The sequence below is a fragment of the Anser brachyrhynchus genome (genome assembly GCF_964034855.1).
Source record: "Anser brachyrhynchus genome assembly, chromosome: 1".
NCBI classification, from domain to species: domain Eukaryota; kingdom Metazoa; phylum Chordata; class Aves; order Anseriformes; family Anatidae; genus Anser; species Anser brachyrhynchus.
The window spans coordinates 44,002,064-44,022,135 of NC_137694.1; the positions used below are offsets into that span (position 1 = coordinate 44,002,064).

At 37.4% G+C, this 20,072-nt stretch overlaps 1 protein-coding gene across 4 annotated transcripts in view; it reads right to left on the reverse strand.

The window, feature by feature from the left end:
* LOC308200505 (putative RNA-binding protein Luc7-like 2) overlaps positions 1 to 20,072 on the reverse strand; it is a 33,664-nt gene that overhangs the window by 11,375 nt on the left and 2,217 nt on the right. For 2 of the 4 annotated variants that reach the window (XM_080606362.1, XM_080606361.1), the window contains exons 1-6: positions 15,683 to 15,729; positions 14,224 to 14,294; positions 12,464 to 12,558; positions 1,944 to 2,042; positions 904 to 1,014; positions 141 to 284 (exon numbers count right to left, since the gene is read on the reverse strand). In XM_080606362.1, the coding sequence (XP_080462488.1) occupies positions 141 to 284; positions 904 to 1,014; positions 1,944 to 2,042; positions 12,464 to 12,558; positions 14,224 to 14,294; positions 15,683 to 15,714 (552 nt within the window). In that variant the 5' untranslated portion in view covers positions 15,715 to 15,729. Of the gene's footprint in view, positions 1 to 140; positions 285 to 903; positions 1,015 to 1,943; positions 2,043 to 12,463; positions 12,559 to 14,223; positions 14,295 to 15,682; positions 15,730 to 20,072 lie in introns of those variants that run through there. The other 2 variants (XM_080606364.1, XM_080606363.1) reach the window with 1 other exon arrangement.

Genomic DNA, 20,072 nt, shown 5'->3' on the forward strand with positions numbered 1-20,072 from the left:
AAAACAAATTCCTTGGTTTATATAAAGCAGTTAGCTAAGGAAGTGCCAGTAGCTAAGGCATCTTGCACTACACAGTTAGTGGCCAATTTAATTTGGGATACTGCCCTCTCTATCCCCCAAACCTTACACAATCAACTTACTTCAGCTTCTCTCTTCTTTACCCGGGCTTTCTCCACTTCATCCATTACTTTTTGAGATTCTTCCACATTTCCATCAGCTCCCAGCTGTTCTACTTTGGCCAGTAGTTTCCCAATTTCTTCATTCAATTCATGAACTCGTTCAGCCTTAAAAGAGAAAAGGCTCAATGCAGGAAATGCTTTTAAGTTAATTATGGAAAAGCATCTGAACTAATACTGAGGTATTACTATATGCAAAATCCGTAGGGTGAAATTAAAGGAAGCGTGCATAGGTAACCTCCTCATTTCAAGGGAAACAGAATTGCCTCATGTCAAAACACACAGAGAAAGGCTGGGTTACCAAGACTATGTAGCAACTCCAGAGAACGATTTTGTTCATAGATTTCAAATAATTCACACTGCTGTCTTGCAAAATCAGTATTCATACAACCATTCTTCCTGGCTTGTGCATGTATTTGCAGAAAAAATGATTTTTTTGATCAAAAAGTACAAGAATTACTAACATTTGTGTGGCATCGTGTCACAGAGATTGAAGTTCTCTGAGCTCAAGAATATCAAAGAGGTCTCTTCCATGCCTTCTCCTCTCCCTGCTTTAGAAACAGGTTTGAGGCATCTTTTTTTGCTTTTTACGTGTTTATTATAGAACTTATTTTTATCCTTAATCAGCATGAATTCTCAGATGGGATAGTCTGCCAAAGTCTAAATTTGGTTCCTTAGAAAAACAGACCACCAAAAAACCCTTCAGCAGTTAGTTTTACATGCTTACTTTAGCTGCAACTTCAGCACTGATCTCTTCTTGGGTTTCTGCTAATCTTTTCTTAGCCACTTCTGTTCTCCTGTCACAGTCTGCAATAAACGACTGCAGGTGGTCCATTGCCTAAAACATCAACAAGAACATCAATCAACATTGTAAAGAACATGACTATTTCATTATCCTTAAAAATTTCATAGTTTAAGGCTAACTTTTCAGAGTTTTTCTTAGTGAAACCTTGAGTAAAACAAAAACCTAGCTGTTTATGGTATATAATCGCATATATTAATATACACTAACATTTTAAAAACAAGTCTGCACACTGTCAAAATTCTGAAGTATTTGCAGAAACTTGGAAATGAATCTGTCTTAAGTCTTATTCCTGTAAAAGCAGTAAGCATTTATAACACGTATTAAAATTCTTCAAAGGATAGTTAGGTTCACCTCATCGTGCCAATACATGCAATACTGTAACATTTTTCCCCTCATTTTTAAGCTATTAATCATATTAATAATACCATATTAATATTAATCATATTAATAACATCATATAAATAACACCATACCCCCCAATCAACAACCACCCCAAGTTTTTTTTTTTATCTGCACTGAGGACAGACTTCCTAGCTGGGAGTTTGGAACTGTATTACTCAAACTATGGTGTACTGAGACATAGCATGTAATTTGTTATTCCCAAGAGAAAATGACATTTTTATTAACAAATAGAGAATTTAAGCCTCTCTTCAAAGCATTCATGACATTTGCTTGATAATTGTTACCACTAAGACAGCATACAGGTTTATGATAATTATTTTTGTGAAAGGATATTAACTGTTCTACCTAGGAATGACTACCAATACAAACATAATACTCGCATATAATCATGAGGAAGCATGTAAATGTTCCCATAACTGTGGAGGGATTTCTCTGCCTCCACTTATAAAGCTACTTTACATAAGTTCTCCTTCTTTGTGCACCAAAGCTTAACTTTTGTTGCTCAGTTTATCCTTCTAGGCACACAAGTTATGCTCTCTCCACCAAGACAAGATACATACATCAAGCTCAAAGAAGAAATCTTGATCTTTGGATGCTATTTCATAGTCTGCCCTTAATGCCAGGTCATGCACCTTCAGACATTCTCCAAGGTCCATTCTCTGAAAAGAGACAGAGGGAAAGTAATATAATTTTTCAAAAGAGTTACAAGGAACAAAGCAAGCACAATTTCCTTTAATAGACAAATATTCCAAAGCAAATCATCTCCTATATGGGAATAAAAGGACAGTTTTAAAAAGTTGCAAGACAATCCCAGATCTTTAATAAACATGTATGAACGATAAAAAATACGTAGTCAGAATGGAAAGCTTATCCTATGATGATGGCTGTTTGCATTACAGAGTATCGTTGTTGTCCTGCAAGAGTTTTTTTGTTTGTTTGTGTTGGTTTTTTTGTTTGCTTGTTTTTTTAGCTTTCAGGAAAATAAAAGGGACTGAAGTGGAACATCCTGTATTGAATTAAAACAGCTGAGGAGAACCAAGATCCCTGAAAATAATTGGCAATTAAATGGTCAAATGCTTGATCTGATCTATCTGTACACTCCATGTTCTTGCTGTAACAATCATCTGAAATAGTTGCAACCACATCATCACTGTAAGTGCTGCTTAAAAGTCATTCTCAAAGCATATAAAGGTAGCCAAAAATCAAATCTATCCAAAGGGAAGGTGAGAACAACAAACTAAAGCAGATTACATAATTAGCCTTTAATCTCACATAGAATGCTGCTGAGAAGAGCGCCCAGAATTTTACTAGGTATAACAATTACTTTTTTCAAACTGAAGTTTGCAGCTTGCACAGCAAAAGGAATTTTGATGAAATCAAAATTGTTTCCTGCAAGTTTGTTTGGTGATCAAGACAAAGTAATATGCACATGACAAAAATCAACTCATAATGGAAATAAAATTAGAAAAAAACAAGATAAATCAACATGTGACTTTGTAGAGAATGTATAATCACTGAAAGTGATTACTATTTGCTTCACTTAAAAACAATACAGTTTCAGTCAGTTCTGTGCACTGCTCACTTCAGAAAAACTAATCCTTTCTTAGCATTAAAAACCACAACAGAAGTTGAACTCTAGTAGAAAAAGCTCTTACTGTTGTAGTTCAGTAACTGTTTTAGAACCAAAACTAACATAACTGATAATTTGTGTTTTTTCATAAATAAAAGATGAGTGTTAACTTGGAAACTGTTGGAAGTCACCTGATATCTGAACACCTAATTTCAACAGGAAAGAAAAAGATCAGCTCTTTCCTTTGTAACTACACAGAACCTCAGCAATTTTGTTAAGTGATGCAAAACCTGGAAGACATAGAAGCTGAGTGATATATCAAATTTCCAAGTCATTAGGTGCTAACATTACTGCATTCTTTCAGAAAAGTATTTCACTATCAGGAAAGCAGTATGAAAGAACATTTTATAACTATCTAAAAATTAAGACACCCAAGAATACTCCTAAAATTGGGAAAAGCTTGTCTTTATGTCAATTCATCACTTGCACTCATATATGTTATTTAAGGTTGAATTGTAGAACTCGAGGCCAATCCTGTTTTACATCAAACACACCACTCTCAAATGCATAGATAAAGCTACTGACACTAAGAAATCTGTATACAAAGACAAAAAGCCTGAAACATATTCATCACACCATCAAAAAAATGCGATTTCAATATGAAAGCTACATATAGAGTAAGTACATGAAATGTAAGTTCTTCCATCACACCCTAAAAAACAAGAATTCACGTGACACTACCATGACATACTTTGTGTTGACTTTACAATTCAGAATGGATTTGACCTCTTCAAATCAGCCTATTTTCTGATTTCTTTTTAGTCCAACTTGTAAATCCATAGCTCAAGAGGATGGAAATTACTTTGAGCCAGCATTTCTGCTGAAAAAAATTCTGCTCTCCCTTTATCACTATGCTGTGCCTCCCTATGCTACCACATGTGCCTGTAAAACTGAACACAATCAGGGTACTGACTGGGTAAAATGTAGCTTAGCAAGCCAAAAACAGAGGCAATTTTTCAGCAGCATAGCTTTATCCAATTTGTTAGGCAGCTATACAAACAGACATGCTGACATTATGTAGGGGGAAGTGTAATAGTGGACTTGAGCAGCTGGGATCTCTTAACAGTACCAAGATTACACTTCACAAACTCTTGAATAACTTCAGTAATATTAGCAGCAATTTTTGGGGGGTGGAGGAGAGGTGATGTAGGATTTGTTATTGTTAGTGTCCCAGTTAGAAGAAAGGAAGCATTGGATCCCTTCTCCCTCTCTGATCCAGCTTGAAGCAGCCATACAAATACTCGCATGGCTAACAGACAGGGAACAACAATAAGTACATACAACAGAAACAGCCTCCTTTTCATTGGCTTTGCGGCTAAAGAAATTGTGTCATTGTTGGAATCACTCCTTAGCGCACTTTGTACTAGTCTTGACTAACCCTTTGAAAGTACCTTAACAGAAGTATTACTACTAAACGTCTGTTTTAAAAATTCTATTAGCAAAACGAAGTTTTGGTAGACAAAAAAAGTTTAAAAACTTATCCCAGTTTGCCCATTACAATAAAAAAATCAGGCTAAAAAGCACTTCTGCTGATATATGGTAAGGAATATTTGGCAAAGAGGATTCATCTTGGGGATGATTTATTACTGTCAAACGTCTACTCTGGATTGGGATTGCCCAAGAACCTTGATAGCCACAGAGAAGCTCATAATGTAGTTTGGCTCATAGGGCTATCTGCAAAGTAGATGGACAGCTGATGGAAATGGCCAGAAGACACAGTAAGACTATTTTAATTTTCCACATGTCCATGTTGCAATTTGGTGCCAAGCCATGCCCTTCCCCAGAGGCAAAGAACATGCATTGGTAGCCAGCCATTTAAGATCAATGGTATTTGAAACAGAAGGTGGCTTTAAGACAGCCTAATGTTCAGACATTGAGCTATTTAAAAAGAATGCACATAAACTTTGTCTTTCATTGCTGACACAACGATTTTCAGACAAACTTATGCTACTTAAAGTGATTTACAGGAGTCCCAATGAGCAGAGCAAACAAAGAAAGGGGCGAACAACAAAGCCCCCAGACTAGACAGAACTAAAGTTTATTGAATACATGAAGCCATATATACTTTAGGGCTTTTTGCAGATATGCATTTTTACTGAAGACAAAACCAGGAGAAGATTCTCCAGGTATGTGGGGATTTATTACAAGCAAAAGCTATTGCTTAAGTTTAGTCTAGAAAATAGTCCAGGCAACTGCATAGGGGTATCAGTAGTCGTTTGCTTTTGCAGAGCTTTGCTTAAGAAACAACTGCCTGCTACTTAACTTGATAATCATTTGCTGTAACAATTTCTTCTTCTTTTAACCATTGTTAGATGAACAATTAAAGATACTTGATTTCCCAGAGCTGAGATTTAGACAAGTCATCTTTCATCCCAACAAACCTCGTATTGAAATGATTCAGAAATCATTTTTGTTGTTCCATCCATGAAAGACGGTCAGAATGCCTTTGGTGTTAATACAGAAAAAAGCTGGCTTACTGCTGATGCTTAGCTCTGCATCAATCAAATTGGGCGTAGAAAAAGATCATCACCCAAGTTCACCATGAACAGACAAGGAAGAGGTGGTCCAGGATGTAGGCAGCACAGAAACTGAAGAGCTCAACTGAAAAAAAAAACGATGCACTCAAAGCTGCTGACATTAGTAACTGAATCAGACTAAACTATCAGATATGATGCTGTTTCTGGAAGCATGAAACTAAGGTTTTCTTTTTCAGGTCTTGAGCAACCTACAGGAAAAATGTCATTTTGGTGCTTTTACAAATACTGCATGTTCCTTTGACATCAGAAATTAGATTACTGAATGCACACAACATGGACTACAAGAAGAGCACAGAAAAGCCAAAGCTACTTAAAATGCAGATGTTGATACCGAGTGTGACATAGTGGCACATACTATCAATGCTTCTAAAAACAGCATGCACCTTTGATAGGCTTTGAAAGATGAGTCTGAACAGTGTTTCTGTAGAGAATTCTTCCTAGCTAAAAAGATATCCATACCAAAGCAGCTTACATTCAGCAAGAGATTTTTTTTTTATGAAATTATGACATGATTGGAAAAATTAAGTTGTCTGGAGGAACCAAATCTCTCCCTTTATCAAATTGTCGGAGCAGCTATCAAGAACACCCTTGTCAAGGCAGAACAAGAACACCCTTGCTACAGTCAAAAAGATGCAGATATTCTTTGCTGAGATCTTCCTCATCATGGAATTCACTTCTCATCTGCAGTAACAGTTTTGTTTCTGACAGATTTACAGGCCTGCCACAAAGCCTGTCCCTTCTTGAAAGCACCACAGGCTCATAAGAAGAAGTTTGGGGACAATGCATGACTTCACACTTCACTAACTGGGTTAACTTTTGAAGGACTTCGCAACTAGGAAAGAAATACTGAGCTGAAAAAAGGCAGATAAATAGTAAATTATTGGGTATTAAAGTCCTTAGCAAACACCAAATATTCCAGGTATCTTCAGAACTATAATACTTCTTTAAAGACCTTTCTACCTTTAATCCTACTTTTACTTCTGAAGACTTCAATGATTTAGAATAGATCTTCACTGAAAGACAAAGCTAGCAGCAATATTCCTCACCTGTAAAGGAGATATTTTAGTGTTCCACAGCATTGTTTTATAGACTGATTATATATTAACACTGAAGTCAGATAACCATATAGAAGAGTTAACCAAAAAACACCTTTCATCCAGACAAATTAAGCCCATTAAAATAGAATGTGATACATTCAATTCACTTTACTGGCACTGGTCAAAGAAATTAAGAATACGACTGAAGGGACTGATGTGATCGCTTGCTGTCACAACAGAGCACTTCAAAATTCATCACCACTGGGCTGAAGACTATGAATTGAGGTAGCTTACTCAAGGCTAATTTAATTTGATTTGCAAAGCCTAAAGCAATTCACATGATCACATTAGACCTAAACTGAAACACCGATACCCTCCAGCAGAATGCCTACTTTCTGCAACACTGCAGGATATAATCACACCCGCACAGCTAAGTTCTAAGCATGGAAGCAGTTCCACTGAGCCAGTGGAACTACTGGCATAGAAATCAACTCCAGATTATGACACCTAAATGCAAATACTTAAATGCACCCATCTGCAGGTGTGTGAACTATCCAAACTGCTCTTCCACGGTAAAAAGGCATCTAGACAGTACAGTCAGTGAGCCTCGATGGATTTAGCCTGTCTTGAGAGAAACACTCAGTGGAGATGAACTGAACCTCTCCTCCAGGCTCCATTGCCTAGATCCCTTCTGACTCCAATGCAAGCTAAGACACCTAGCTCCTCTGATGAAACCTAAATTTAGATGTCTTTATCTGGAGCCGAATTCCACCCCTAATAAGCTTAACTTTAATCATGTATTAAGGTAAGTTGCTAAACCAAGGTCTCAATCAATAGCATTTTAGTCAGCACAAATCCTGAAGAGCTGAGTGAAATAAATTCATGAGCACCAAATGATACACTTAACTGCAGGACTGTGCCGACAGCATAATGAGGTCTGTATAAACAAAATGCAAAAAGCAATGTTCCGCAAATGCACAGAAATACAAATACAGATAAAGTTCATCCTACCTGTGGAAAAAAGTTTCTCAATCAGTTTGCAAGACCATACACAATATTTGTTACATTTTCTTTTCAACAGGGAAATACAATCAAGCTAATAAGAAAGATAGATTACTGCAAAAGCATTGATCTGTTTGGACTCTACAAAGGTAGCTAGCAGGTACCTACACTGTAAATATTTAGGAGATTAGTACTTTTAACTTCACTAAAGGTGTTTGGCTTAAATCTTACCACACTATCATTTTCACTAGTACTCAACTAGCGAGTCCTTTAGAAACATACAAACAGCGGAAACACATTCTTATCCATTTTGTAAAACTTGCAGAAGACAGCACAGTGCTTCTAACCAAAGAACGTTGCTTAAGAGATTCACATCATTAAAAGGGAGTCATCCGATTCCTACTAGCTTCCATCCTAATCTCATAATACACACATACACATAGATATAAAAAAAATTTGTAATGATGATGAAAGTCACTCAAAAAACAGTTTGAAGAAAAAAACACAAGCCCAAGTGTCATCATTTATTAAGGATAAAAAGGTGAAGTGTTAAAACTTTAAGACAAAAAATTGAAATTAAAATTTAGTGGTAATGATTTACTGTGTCCTAAAAGACTAAGAGTAGCTAGGACTTAAAGACTTATAAATCTATCTTCATAAAATTCTCCAATTGAAATGAATGAGCAAACCCTTAAACCACTGAGTTACACATGTGAACCAGTGACAGCGATCAACTTCACAGAGCAGAACACCAGAACATGAAAAAGTCAGTTAAAAACAGAAGCTTTAGTGAGAGGTATTGTCCAAGGCAAGTTCTAAAAAGAGACTGTTTTACAACCTTGAATACAAAGCCATTTCTGTGATCTTACTGACTAGTTTAATATGTGCCTCACACAAACCTCAAATACAAGTAGTCACAGAGCACAGTATGTTCAGAACTATGATTTTAACTTATAACAACCTCCACAAGTGTATTCTTTGTTTACATTTTTGTTGTTAGGACTCATTATTCTATCTATATCTTCCATAGTCCATCACTTCCACTGTCCTTAGAAACAGATGGCAAAAGGAAAAACAAACATCCTCTCCATCTCTCCCAAAGGAGTGACAAAAATCACCCCCTGCGGACATTGATATACCTCTGACTATTTGACTTAGAATTTTCAAGTCTACAAAACCAGAAAGCTAGTAGTACAAAAACATGTCCCTAAAAAAATTAAATACTTTTAAATACCAATGTAAACAGAACCTTCTGACTTAAGTAGGTAGCCACTTAAACTCATCAGCAGACAGCTAGACAAGCCTATCCATAAAGGTGGAAGAAAAAGGTAACTGATACAGAAGAAATGTTCTGGTGGCAAAGCACCTGGAATCAAATTTCAAAATGCATTTAGTTCTTACACCTTTACAGCCTAAGTCAAATATTTAGGCTTCTCTTAATGACAATTTTACCATAACAAGTTACTCCAAGGAAGCAAGACAGAGGAGTGCAAAAGAAAGCCGTAAGAAGTAGGAATCTGGGCATTCTTGCCAATGTAGACATTGGGAATCTCCTAGTAAAAAGTCAAAATTCAAACCGTTAGTAATTCTCCAGAAATGTTTCTGATGTTAACCAAGAGTTAAATGCAATCAAAGAAGCTTGAGGAAAATAAACGACTACAAATGTTCTTAAGAAGTCCAGAAATAACAGAAGATTTCATGCAGTATTCTTAAAAATAAAGACACAACACTTATCTAAAGAAAGAAGAGATGATGCATGCAGAAATATGGACAACACAGAGTAAGTTTCCAACCTCCTAAGAAAAGCATGCGTGCACTGCTGTTGTTGATACATACTGCAGTCTGGAGAACACGATTTTATTATCAAGGGAAATCAGTACTCTTTTCCTCGGTGGAGTTTTGGGTATTTGGCCATTAAGGAAAAGAACACACTGAAGTAACAGAGCTTACTCATTACAGTTATTTCATTTGTCTCACGTATCTGTGAATGTCTTCCCTGAGTGCTGTTCAAAGAGTGGGTGGATTGGAGTAGCACAGAAATCTACATTTTGCCAATGGGAACAGTAATGCAATTTACAGGAAGGCAGATAATCTTACGACAGTTAAAAACCTGGCAATTCGTACCCAGTATTTTACTGATAATGCAGTCACCAAAGAGATTTAACTTTATAAAATGGCTCAACAGATTATTTTTTTCTTTTTTTGAGAAGTGTAACATTCTGGTTTTGAACTAAAAGCCACTCAATACTCATCACCTACACTTGAACACTAAGATGCATCAAAATTTTCCTATCGAAACTTAGGAGAGAACTCCACGTTTATTTTCTAGATCAACAATAAACTGTTCAGACAAACTACATGTTTTTTGCCCTTTTAAGAGCTGTGCTATTAAGACAGAAGGTCCATTTCCTCAGACCCATAACTAGGTGAGCAGCAGAACGTTGAATGGGTCATATAAAACCTGTCTCTTGAAAGTCCCTTTCCACTACTCCCACTTAAAGCATTAAGTCAGTCCCTTTTTCTGGAACCAGAATTACATCATGGAACACGTTTTGTCGTCTGATGACTAACTGCATCATGAGGAAGAAAGCAAGTTATGGAAATTCACTGCATAAATTGTTTAATACTCCAAGAGCAGCAGCAGAAGAATCCAGTAGAAGATGGAAAAGACCTTTCAGCAGGAACTAACAGACTCAGTAGACAGGCCCAACCTAAAGCTTGGGTTTGCACCATAAGAGGTATTTTTTCATGATACCTAGAGCTTTCATAATTATAAACATCTCTTACTTGCTAATGACAGCCATTCTAGGAATCTTTGCTTATACAGATTATACCATAATAAAAAGCTGTTTAATTAACCTTTTAACAGTATTGTCTTGTGAATTCTGAACTATGACTTCATACGTTTTTATAGCACACATTTATGTCCCGTATCTTCCACCCAGCCATAAGCTCTTCTGATCATTGCAAGAAAACCAAAACACTGGACAACATAATAGATAGGGAAGACACCTTCTCCCCCTTTCCGCGTTTTGTTTGGACAGTAACATATATATATAAGTTGAACAATAAAACTGCACATGCAATGATACACAAAGCATTGTCATCAAATTGTTATCACTTATAATGCACTATCTTTAGCATGAATTATCTTCACTGAATACCAAATATCTCATGCACTTCAAGAAGCCTGAATTTTGGTATAAAACAGATCTCTGCTATAAAAAAAATGTCTTTAAGGACGGGAAAAAATAATTTAGAAAGCTACAAGACTTACAAAGGAACTCAACAAGAAGGACTTTTCTATCCCACTGCCTTTTTTATTAAGACAAATCCTAAATTCTCTAGTTCAGTTCTTGTATTTAGTTTGCTTCTTTATGTGTTACTTAACAATTATAGTTATGCCTGCTTTTCTAGGGACTCTTCAGAGGTGGGAAGGATGGGCTGTACCTGTAGGTCCGTCAGTACAAGAGCCTACATTAGTAAAACATTACTAGTGTGGGCATGTTTGAAGCCTTTTGAATAACCAAAAGTATTGTAATGTAAAAATGTAAATGTAAAAATCACAGCTACTTGTGAAGAGCATTAAAGGAGAGATAACAAGTAAACCAGTTATCAAGTCTACATATTTCAGTTTTTCATTTTGCAAATGGACTTCATTCTGTATTTCATTAAAGGCTCCGATCAAGTCAGTCATTTGGAAGGATTAGGCACCGAAAACCAATAATGCCTCAAATAATCCTTAAGACGTGTTTTTCTAGTACTTACTTTCCCCTCTGTCATGGGGTAAGAAACCATGCAAGTGTGAGTGAGAAAAGCTACTCAGGTGCTACATTAAGAATGGGAGGCACATGAGACTCTGTCTATCATCATACTACATCTCTCTACTGTTAATTCCTCTACCACCACAGAGCACTAGGTTAAAATTCTTCAACATTTAGTAACAGCCATGGTAGAAAAACAAACTTAGCTAAGCATTACAAAAGGAGGGGAAGACCCAAAGCAACCCCATTGGATTTTCACAAAGAAAAAAATATATATTGTTAAATAACAAGTCCCCATGCATATTTTAAGGTAACTGCCTATACGTACATCCTTTTTCCATAATCAATGCAATGCAACTTACCTTCCTTTCACAAGGGGTAAGCTACCTTAATCACGTACCACAAAGTAAAACACCAGTGTACTGAAAAAGCTACTGGCATGTGCCAAAGCCCTTTGTTTGCTATATTCAGGCATAGGAGCTTCTGATATAGAGTACTCAAAAATCCAAATCAAGCAAATGAATTTATTAATATGCCACAAATGGAGATTTTCCAAATTGCCGCAGAATTTGTAAAAATGGGACAGTAACAGGATGTCATACTACATTCAGTCTCTATATTCAACTTATCTCAGCTGCTGGAAATATAATTATTTGAACTTTCAACTGCTTTCACAAAAATATAGCTGAAGAAATATCACGTCTCTTCCCTATACAAGTATTTGCGTGGGATACTTTCTCAGTACAACAGGAAGTTTTAGGAAATTAACTTCATAATTTACGTGTTTATATAGAATTTTAGAGGAGTATTTCTGCTAGTTACAATAGTACCAGTGTAAAAACACTGCTACAGCATAATGAGTAACTTCATGTATTTTACACTTTATACATTATAGCAAACGATGAATTTCTATGTGATGATTAGCACAGAGAACAGAAAACAAAAAAAACCTTTGTAATGTTGTTTTACATAAAAGTTGGTACAAATGCTATCTGACAGCACTAGACAGGTATTTGCTGAAAAACATGTTGTTAACAGAGATATTACAAAGAACAAGCATAATTCAATTTCTCTGTTACTATCTGAATAAAACAGTACTTAGCTACGTACAGTTCCAGAGAGGACATCATGAGGGCAGCAGTTGAGAAGATGACTCTTGCACACTCTGTCATCACTGAATTTGATTCGCTGGCGGGTCGTGTCACCTGCAATATAGAAATTGACGTATTCTAGGTTAGAAATCTGGAGAAGCCAAATACGTTATGCAAGTTACATGCAAAGCTTTAACACTACCCTGTCACACAGTGAAGGCCTATGGAAATTAGAACTTAAAACACTGTATGCTTCTTTGCCAAATAAAACCAAAACCAAATACATATTTTAATGCTCTACAGTGCTATTTAAAAATCCTCTCATACTTCCCCTTCAAAAATGCAGTGTGAGAAGTGCTTGAAACCAAAAAAAGAATATTAGCTTAAAAACACTCTGCTACAACAGCATTTATTAAATGAGCTATATAATGCTCTATTCAGATTTTACATGAAATAGTGATGTATTTGTATGCAACAATTAGCAAATAAAAGCGGCCTCAAACAAAATGAAACACGGTGAGTCTTCACTGAATCCCACCTGATACTCATTTTATTGTTTTGCTCTTTGAAGCAAAGCACCCTCTTACTTCTGATGGGAGTAGCATAAAGAGTTGGCAGAAGAATGAATTTAAATGCTTACAAACCTGAAAAAAGTCAGTCAAACATATGGACTTAGCCTACATGCAACGTTATTTTACAGATGCTTGTATATAACCATCTCGTAAACTATATTTTTTCTACATGCTGTTTGTTGGGATGGGAACATCTCAATTGCATCTTCATCATGGCAGGTTGTAGTTCCTGCATCAGCAGAAGCATCAACCTGCCCACACACTGAGGGCCAATTCAAAGTTTAAATGACCCCATCTGGGAGCAAGACCTGAAGTCTTCAGATCAAAGTAACCAGCTGGTATTTTGGGGGTGAGGGAGGGAATGGGTCTTCCTTTGAGTCATAACATCATTGTTACTTTTTGAGATTCAGAAGAGAGATTGCTGCTATGGCTCTCTTGCTGTTGAGACACAGGCATGATAAAACCTTAATCTCTCTCAGTATTTATCTATTTATACATAAAAATTAACAACTTGTTAAAATCTTTAATCATCGAAAACCTACTGGTGAATTACTGAAGCAAGAAGGGCTGCTGGGGGAAAAAAGACGTGTAATGAGTTCAGATAGCAACCTTTTCCATTTCATCAAGTATTTTAGAGAGCATGGATACATTTTGCAGTTTTTTATGGCTTCATGATTGGAAATGCTGAGAATTTTGAATCTATTATACAATTCAAGAAGCCCAATTCATTACTTAGGTAATTACAACATAATAAAAATACATATTCAAGCCTTTCTTACTATTATGTAATTGGATTTTTTAAATATCAGCTCTATGCATAGGATGCTAATATATAACATTTTCAGATGGGCCAAGTTTCAGATTATTAAGCAAACAAAAATTTCCAAGAATACCACATCCTTAATATGCCTGCAGAATGCAACAGTTAAACCCAGTAATCCACAGGCTGAAGACAGCTTCAAAGCAGTTCAACAATAGGTTTTCTAGAGGTAAAGCTTACCGTTCACTGTTATTTACACTACTAAAAAATTAAAGCAATCCCTTTATAATCACGCCTGCTACTGCAGTAAAGAGTTTTGAGTTTTGTTTTGCTTTTTTGGAGGTGGATCCATATTTGTTTCTTTTTTTTTTTCCTTTTTCTTTTTTTAAACACAACTGCGTTTGTTCCACATTCATTAACACATCTGAAAAGTTAGCGATAACTCACGGCTCGGCGAATGCGGGGCCTTTCTGACACTCCCTTGCAGATTGATGTAGGCAGGCAAAGATACATTGAACCTTTATAAATAAAACAAGGGGCCAGATTGTTCAGTTTGTATAGAATAATAGACTCTGCCAGCAATTTTAACACAGCATCTAGAAATACATGTTGACTGTAAAGATTCTTCTATATAAAGACAAATGAACAAAATCAAGAAAAGTATTAAGAAAAAGACAGCTGATAGCCTAATCGCACTAACCCATCGGGAGTTAAGGAGTTATGAAGACTAGAAAATTGCTGAAAGACTTATATGGTTCCTTAGGTAAAGTTGGAAAGAATTATTTTCCCAGACGTTACCTCAGCATCAAGAGGTCATTCATTTTCTTCCTACTTCTAACACAGCTGGTGACTGACTGTACAGCTGCAATACCCTCTTTATTCCTCTAAGGGGCTAGCACGATAATCACAATTGGCAAACTGGGACAAGACGACACAGAAAAAAATGGCAGCAGGAACTGAACAAATGACATCCTTAAGGTGGTGTTCCACATTTACACTTTAACCGACAATCTTTTCGCATCGTGCCTTTGGTCTAGCACTTCGGAGCTTGCAGAGGCGCTCCCACACACAGAACGTCCAGATATTCACCTTTTCCTGTCTATGGATAGTGTTGCCATACATTCACACTTCTTTTTAAACTACCGTGTTCCAGCAGGAAAGGCTTATCAAAAAGAAAAGGCACCGTGTCCTATGTTCTACCGATGACTGAATCCCGTGTCCCTCTTGGAGCCCATTCCAGAGTCTGACAGCCTCAGAAGAAAGTGCTTTTGTTTCTTCACAGGTTCTGTGGGCTCCAATACCCCTAAAATAGCTCAGACATGTTGTCAAAGACAGAAGATACATTCTGCTGCTGATCTACAGATGAATCATCTTGACGTGGCGATGGCCTCTGGGGCCTACATGGGCTGCTGAGTGGGGGGAACAAAATCTACAGACCCACTCTGCGCCTGCCGTTCAGCCTTTCGCAAGAGGCTTGCGGATGCCTTCTAAGAATTCAAACAACAGAGGCATGAACTTGACTGTTCCTAACCCCACAACTTGGTTTAAGTGGTATGTCAGATCGCCGAGATGGTACTTCTCTGCATCAAACTGCAGTCAAGTTGGTACACTCTTCTTGTGGCCAAACTATCATCTGAATGCTAAAGAATCTCTATGAGTACTTAGGAAAGGCTTTATATTTTCTGTAGAAAGAAAATAATACACCTGAGGACTAAGTAGGTGCAGTCATGTAAATTTTAGAAGTATCCTTAAACAGCTACAAAGAGGACACTCTCACCAATATTTCTGATCTTATTACAAGTTCTATTTAATAGGTAAATCATTACGTTAGCTCAGAATAGCAACTTATTTAACCGTGCCCCTAAAGAACAGCAAAGTATTCAACTGCTTGATCTTTAGGACTCACTCATTAAAGAAATCCAAGGAGGCAACATTCATTACTGTAAGCCACTCCACTGTTTCTGATTAGATTTTCTCCATTTAAAAAAAAAAAAAAGAAAATCATGTTTGATAAAATTTGTACAGAAAAAAGAAAAAAGAATCCCTCAAGAAGTAGCAGTATTAGTTTTACTGAAAGTATCTGGCCCAAACCACATTTCTACAATGTATTACATTATTTATTTATATATATATATAATATATATGATGTAATACATCATAATACATCATAGTGTATTAAAAGGAAATTTCTGCACTTATACATCTTATATCGAGATCTACGACATGCTGGATGCAAATACCAGGGCACTGTATCTTACAGATGCCAGCACTGGAGTCACCTTTCTAAAGGAGGTTTTCTAGTTCACATTAAGTATGTTGACGACAAAACTGACATCAATATTCATACAGCTGATTAAGGAACATCCAGAGGTTAAGATCACAACGTGCACTTGTGACTACGATCCACTCTAACTCCCAAGTCTAACATATTAACAAGCCTCTACAATGTCATTTCTGCATATTTTAATCACAAACCAGCAGAATGAGCATGTCTGTGCTGACACTGCTTAGTATTAACTGCACATGATTTATTTCACCCAGCATTTCTTACAATTCTCCTGTATCCTAACCTTCTCCCAACAACAATCCCAGTGCACTGATGAGATTACCATTTGGAAACCAAACGTAACCTCTCATCCTAAACAAGAGGTGCACGCCATGCAAAGACAACAACGCGCACGTTCATCTTCACACTGCTGACTTCCTGCATTAAGCTCCATCAGCCAAAACCGGTTGGGTTTTCACCCAGATTTCTGAAGTTCCACCATTTTGGCGAGGGACCCTCAAAGCTTTATTCGTGAGCAGCTACTAACTGGGGGGAATATCAGGTTAAAGGCTGCATAGCAGATTTCATCAGCAAAGCAAGCCTTGTTTAACAAGTACTCAGCATCTTTATTTAATTGAGGTTCATGCAGTCACAGAAGGTCCTGTTCCTGCTGCAGACTGAATGGGCAGCTAATTCTGATTTACTGTCACCAATGCCAGACACACCTTCACCATAACACTTTTAGTATAACACATTTCTAAGCAGGATTTCTTCTGTTTTATGCTATGACTGTATTAACACTTGTGAATGCTTAGTGTAATAAAACCATTTTTAGCTAATGAATTACAAGCAGAATGTAACAATGATATCCTACCAGGCAAGAATATACCTGTTTGCATCTGAAGTGTCATTCTAAACAGTGTCCTAAAGCTATAGTAAAAAAAAAAAATAATAACAAACCCCAAATCCTTCACTGTTCCCCTTATGTTTAAGGGCTGAAGTACCAAAAACTTTATAATGAAGCCAGCAAATACACACATTTCACTGAACACAATCATTGCTCTTCAAGGCACCTAATCAATCCTGATTAACAAATTATCTTTTCATGAAGCGTATCTGTTGCTGCTACTTCTGAGTTGGTATCAATTCCACGTTCTGGGTAGGTTTTGGAGAAATTCACATATACAAGATACTTTTTTCCACCTGTATTTTGGTGTTGATCCGTATCTGAAAGACAAGCTCTCAGAGGAGGCTCTTGGCTCCCTAACCTGGCTCTCAGCCTGAAGCTACCAAAATGGTTAGCAGTCCTGCAGTAATGGCAACAACATACTGAGTTCAAAAGCACGTCCTACGTTCCACCTCCAAGTGCAAAACTTACAGAACCAGAAAACATAACCTATATACCCTTAAAATACCAGCCTCAACCCACTGCCCATCATAAGTACTTGTGCAAAAATATTTGCTGCACTTCTTGGTTGACAACATGTCCATCTGTCACCTGCATGCCAGCTACAGCAATACAGCTCCAAGGTGCCGAGAAGTTTTAACCTACCCTAGGAAGGCAAGGCCCCTAATGTTTCCCTCTCTGCTCCCCAAGATGGGAATGAAATACAAAGATAGGTTCTGTTGAAATGAAGGCACTACAGGCAAACGTGAGCACAAATTAAAAAGCTGGTCTGCTGAAGTGAAGCACTACAAACACAAATGCTTATTAAAAAATAGGTTACAAGTTCTAGATTACGCTTCTCTTACCATATAATGAGCTTCACTGAACAAACGTAACTTTAAGATAAGCATGGGGTGTCACTTCAGCTTCTCCCCAGCAGAGAGGACAGAAAGGTCCATCAGGAACCACTGCTACGGATAACTGAAAGCAGCTAGCGTAAAACTGATAAACTGATTAAGATGTGAACAGATGCCAAATGATATTTTCAGTGAAATAAGAATACCTGGAGCAAGAAAACTCTTTGCTATTATCATCTAAGAACTTGGTCAAACACTCCAAGCAGAGCAGTTCAGCCCAAAGGAGTAGCAGGAGAAGCAAAAGAGGTGCTGACTGACACTTCGTACATATGGGTCCCACGCATCTAAAGGCTCCAAAGATTAAAGCTTCTGCTGTTCATATAGCGTAATATTTGTTAGTAAGCTTGGCAGAACACTTTCACAACCACATGTAAACTTCAAAAGCACATACAAATATACTTGTCTATAAAGAAGACTAACGAACTGCTAGTTGGTCATATTTTTAGACTATAACCTCATTTTGATGTAGTGGCAGTCATATAAAAAAAGCATTTCTTTGCAAGGGTTGGTCGAGTCCTGGCAGTTTCAAGATGTTGTGTTTAAGTTACAGGATGATTCAGATCTCATCTGGGTCTGCACCACTGTCTAAGGCAGTGACCCTTCTCCACCCTCTGCTTCTAGCCTATTCCTTGCAGTGAGTCCAGCATTCACGTGGCGAGGCAGATCAGGTAACCAAGCTGGCAGAAAATCAACCCGTTGAGCAAGATATGCTGATTTGAGACAAAATGGGATCTCTACAATCAGGCCTTTTAGGGAAAACTTGGCAATCTTACCCAGTTCTGCTACGCTCTTAAAAAAAAAAAACACACACCCCTGGGGTACTAGTATCAATTATATTAACGTTTCTTTTAATAAATGAAGTCACTTACAAATTAACTTGGGAATGATCCTTGCACTAGGATAACTGTTACGTTTGCCAGAGAACAGAGATGACAAAAACAGGCATACAGAAATATGTAATGAACCTCTGAGCTAAAAAAAAAAAGTCATTTAAAAAATGATGCTTTATCAGCCTATTCCTGATACTTCTGAATGACAAATTCACGCAGCCCTGGTCCTCAGCCATAAATTCAACTTCAACTAACCTCTTAACTACTGTCAGGTGTTACAAAGCCATTGAGTTTAACGGCTAATGGTGAAAAACATCATAATATGAATAAAACATTGGGATGCAAGTACGTAAGGTCAGTGACTTCACTTCAGCGCTCGTTATTTCTCAATATTTGGGAAACCCACGCTACATACTCAGTAGTTTATATTTAAGCCTCTCTAGGTATGCCAGCTTATCAGTGCCCGCAGTGACATACTTCAGAGTACGCTGTTTTCCATCTGTAGTCATGACTATATTCAATTAGTCCAGCTTTTTACTGACATCTCAATCTAAGCTGCATTTATTTACTTATCTGGGGTATGGTTCACGTCCAACCCAGTCTTTTTTACCTCTTATCAGAGAAGCACGCAAGTGAACTTCAGGTTAGGTAAATTTATTTAAGATGTTGAATACCAAACCGCTCATTTTTAAATAATGTGGTTTTGCAGGTGCTTCACAGAGCTCTCTTTACCCGTCATTTACAGCACAATTTCACCATAGCGGCTTTAGCAATGCAACTGCTTTTTAGATATCCCCAATCGCCTCTAAGAACTGCAACTCGCCAGGAACACCTACAGAGCACCTGCCACGTCCCTTCTACTCCACCTCCCCGCCAGGGAACGGGAGGACACCAGCAGGGTGGCTGGCAGAGCCCGTCCAACGGCACACCCCAGCAGGTACCGGGCAGCGAGCAATGTTCCACGCGTGGAGAGGTGTCGCCTGACTGCGAGCGTGTCTGCCCCGCTGCCCAAATTCAGACCAAGCGTTTGATCTGCCTTTTCTAATATAACTGAGAATTTTAATGTGAAGTCCCTCTTCCAACCAAAAAAAAAAAAAAAGACAACCAACCAAAAAAAATCCACCAGACTGTGTAGAGGGTAACATTCTGTTGATTGGGAAATTCAAAGGCACTTTGGTAATTTTGAACAGAATATAGAAATGGTATTTTTAGAAGCATTTTAAGATCCATTCTATTGCCAGGTAGAGCAAAATATAAGGCAATGGGGACAGGTGAGGAAACAAGAGCTCCACTCTACCAAGAAATGCCACACTCTAACAAAAAGCTGTGATTTGCATATTACTAGAAACAAGAGTATTTGTCAGAGGTGATGGGGGAGCGAAACAAAAAAAAAAAGC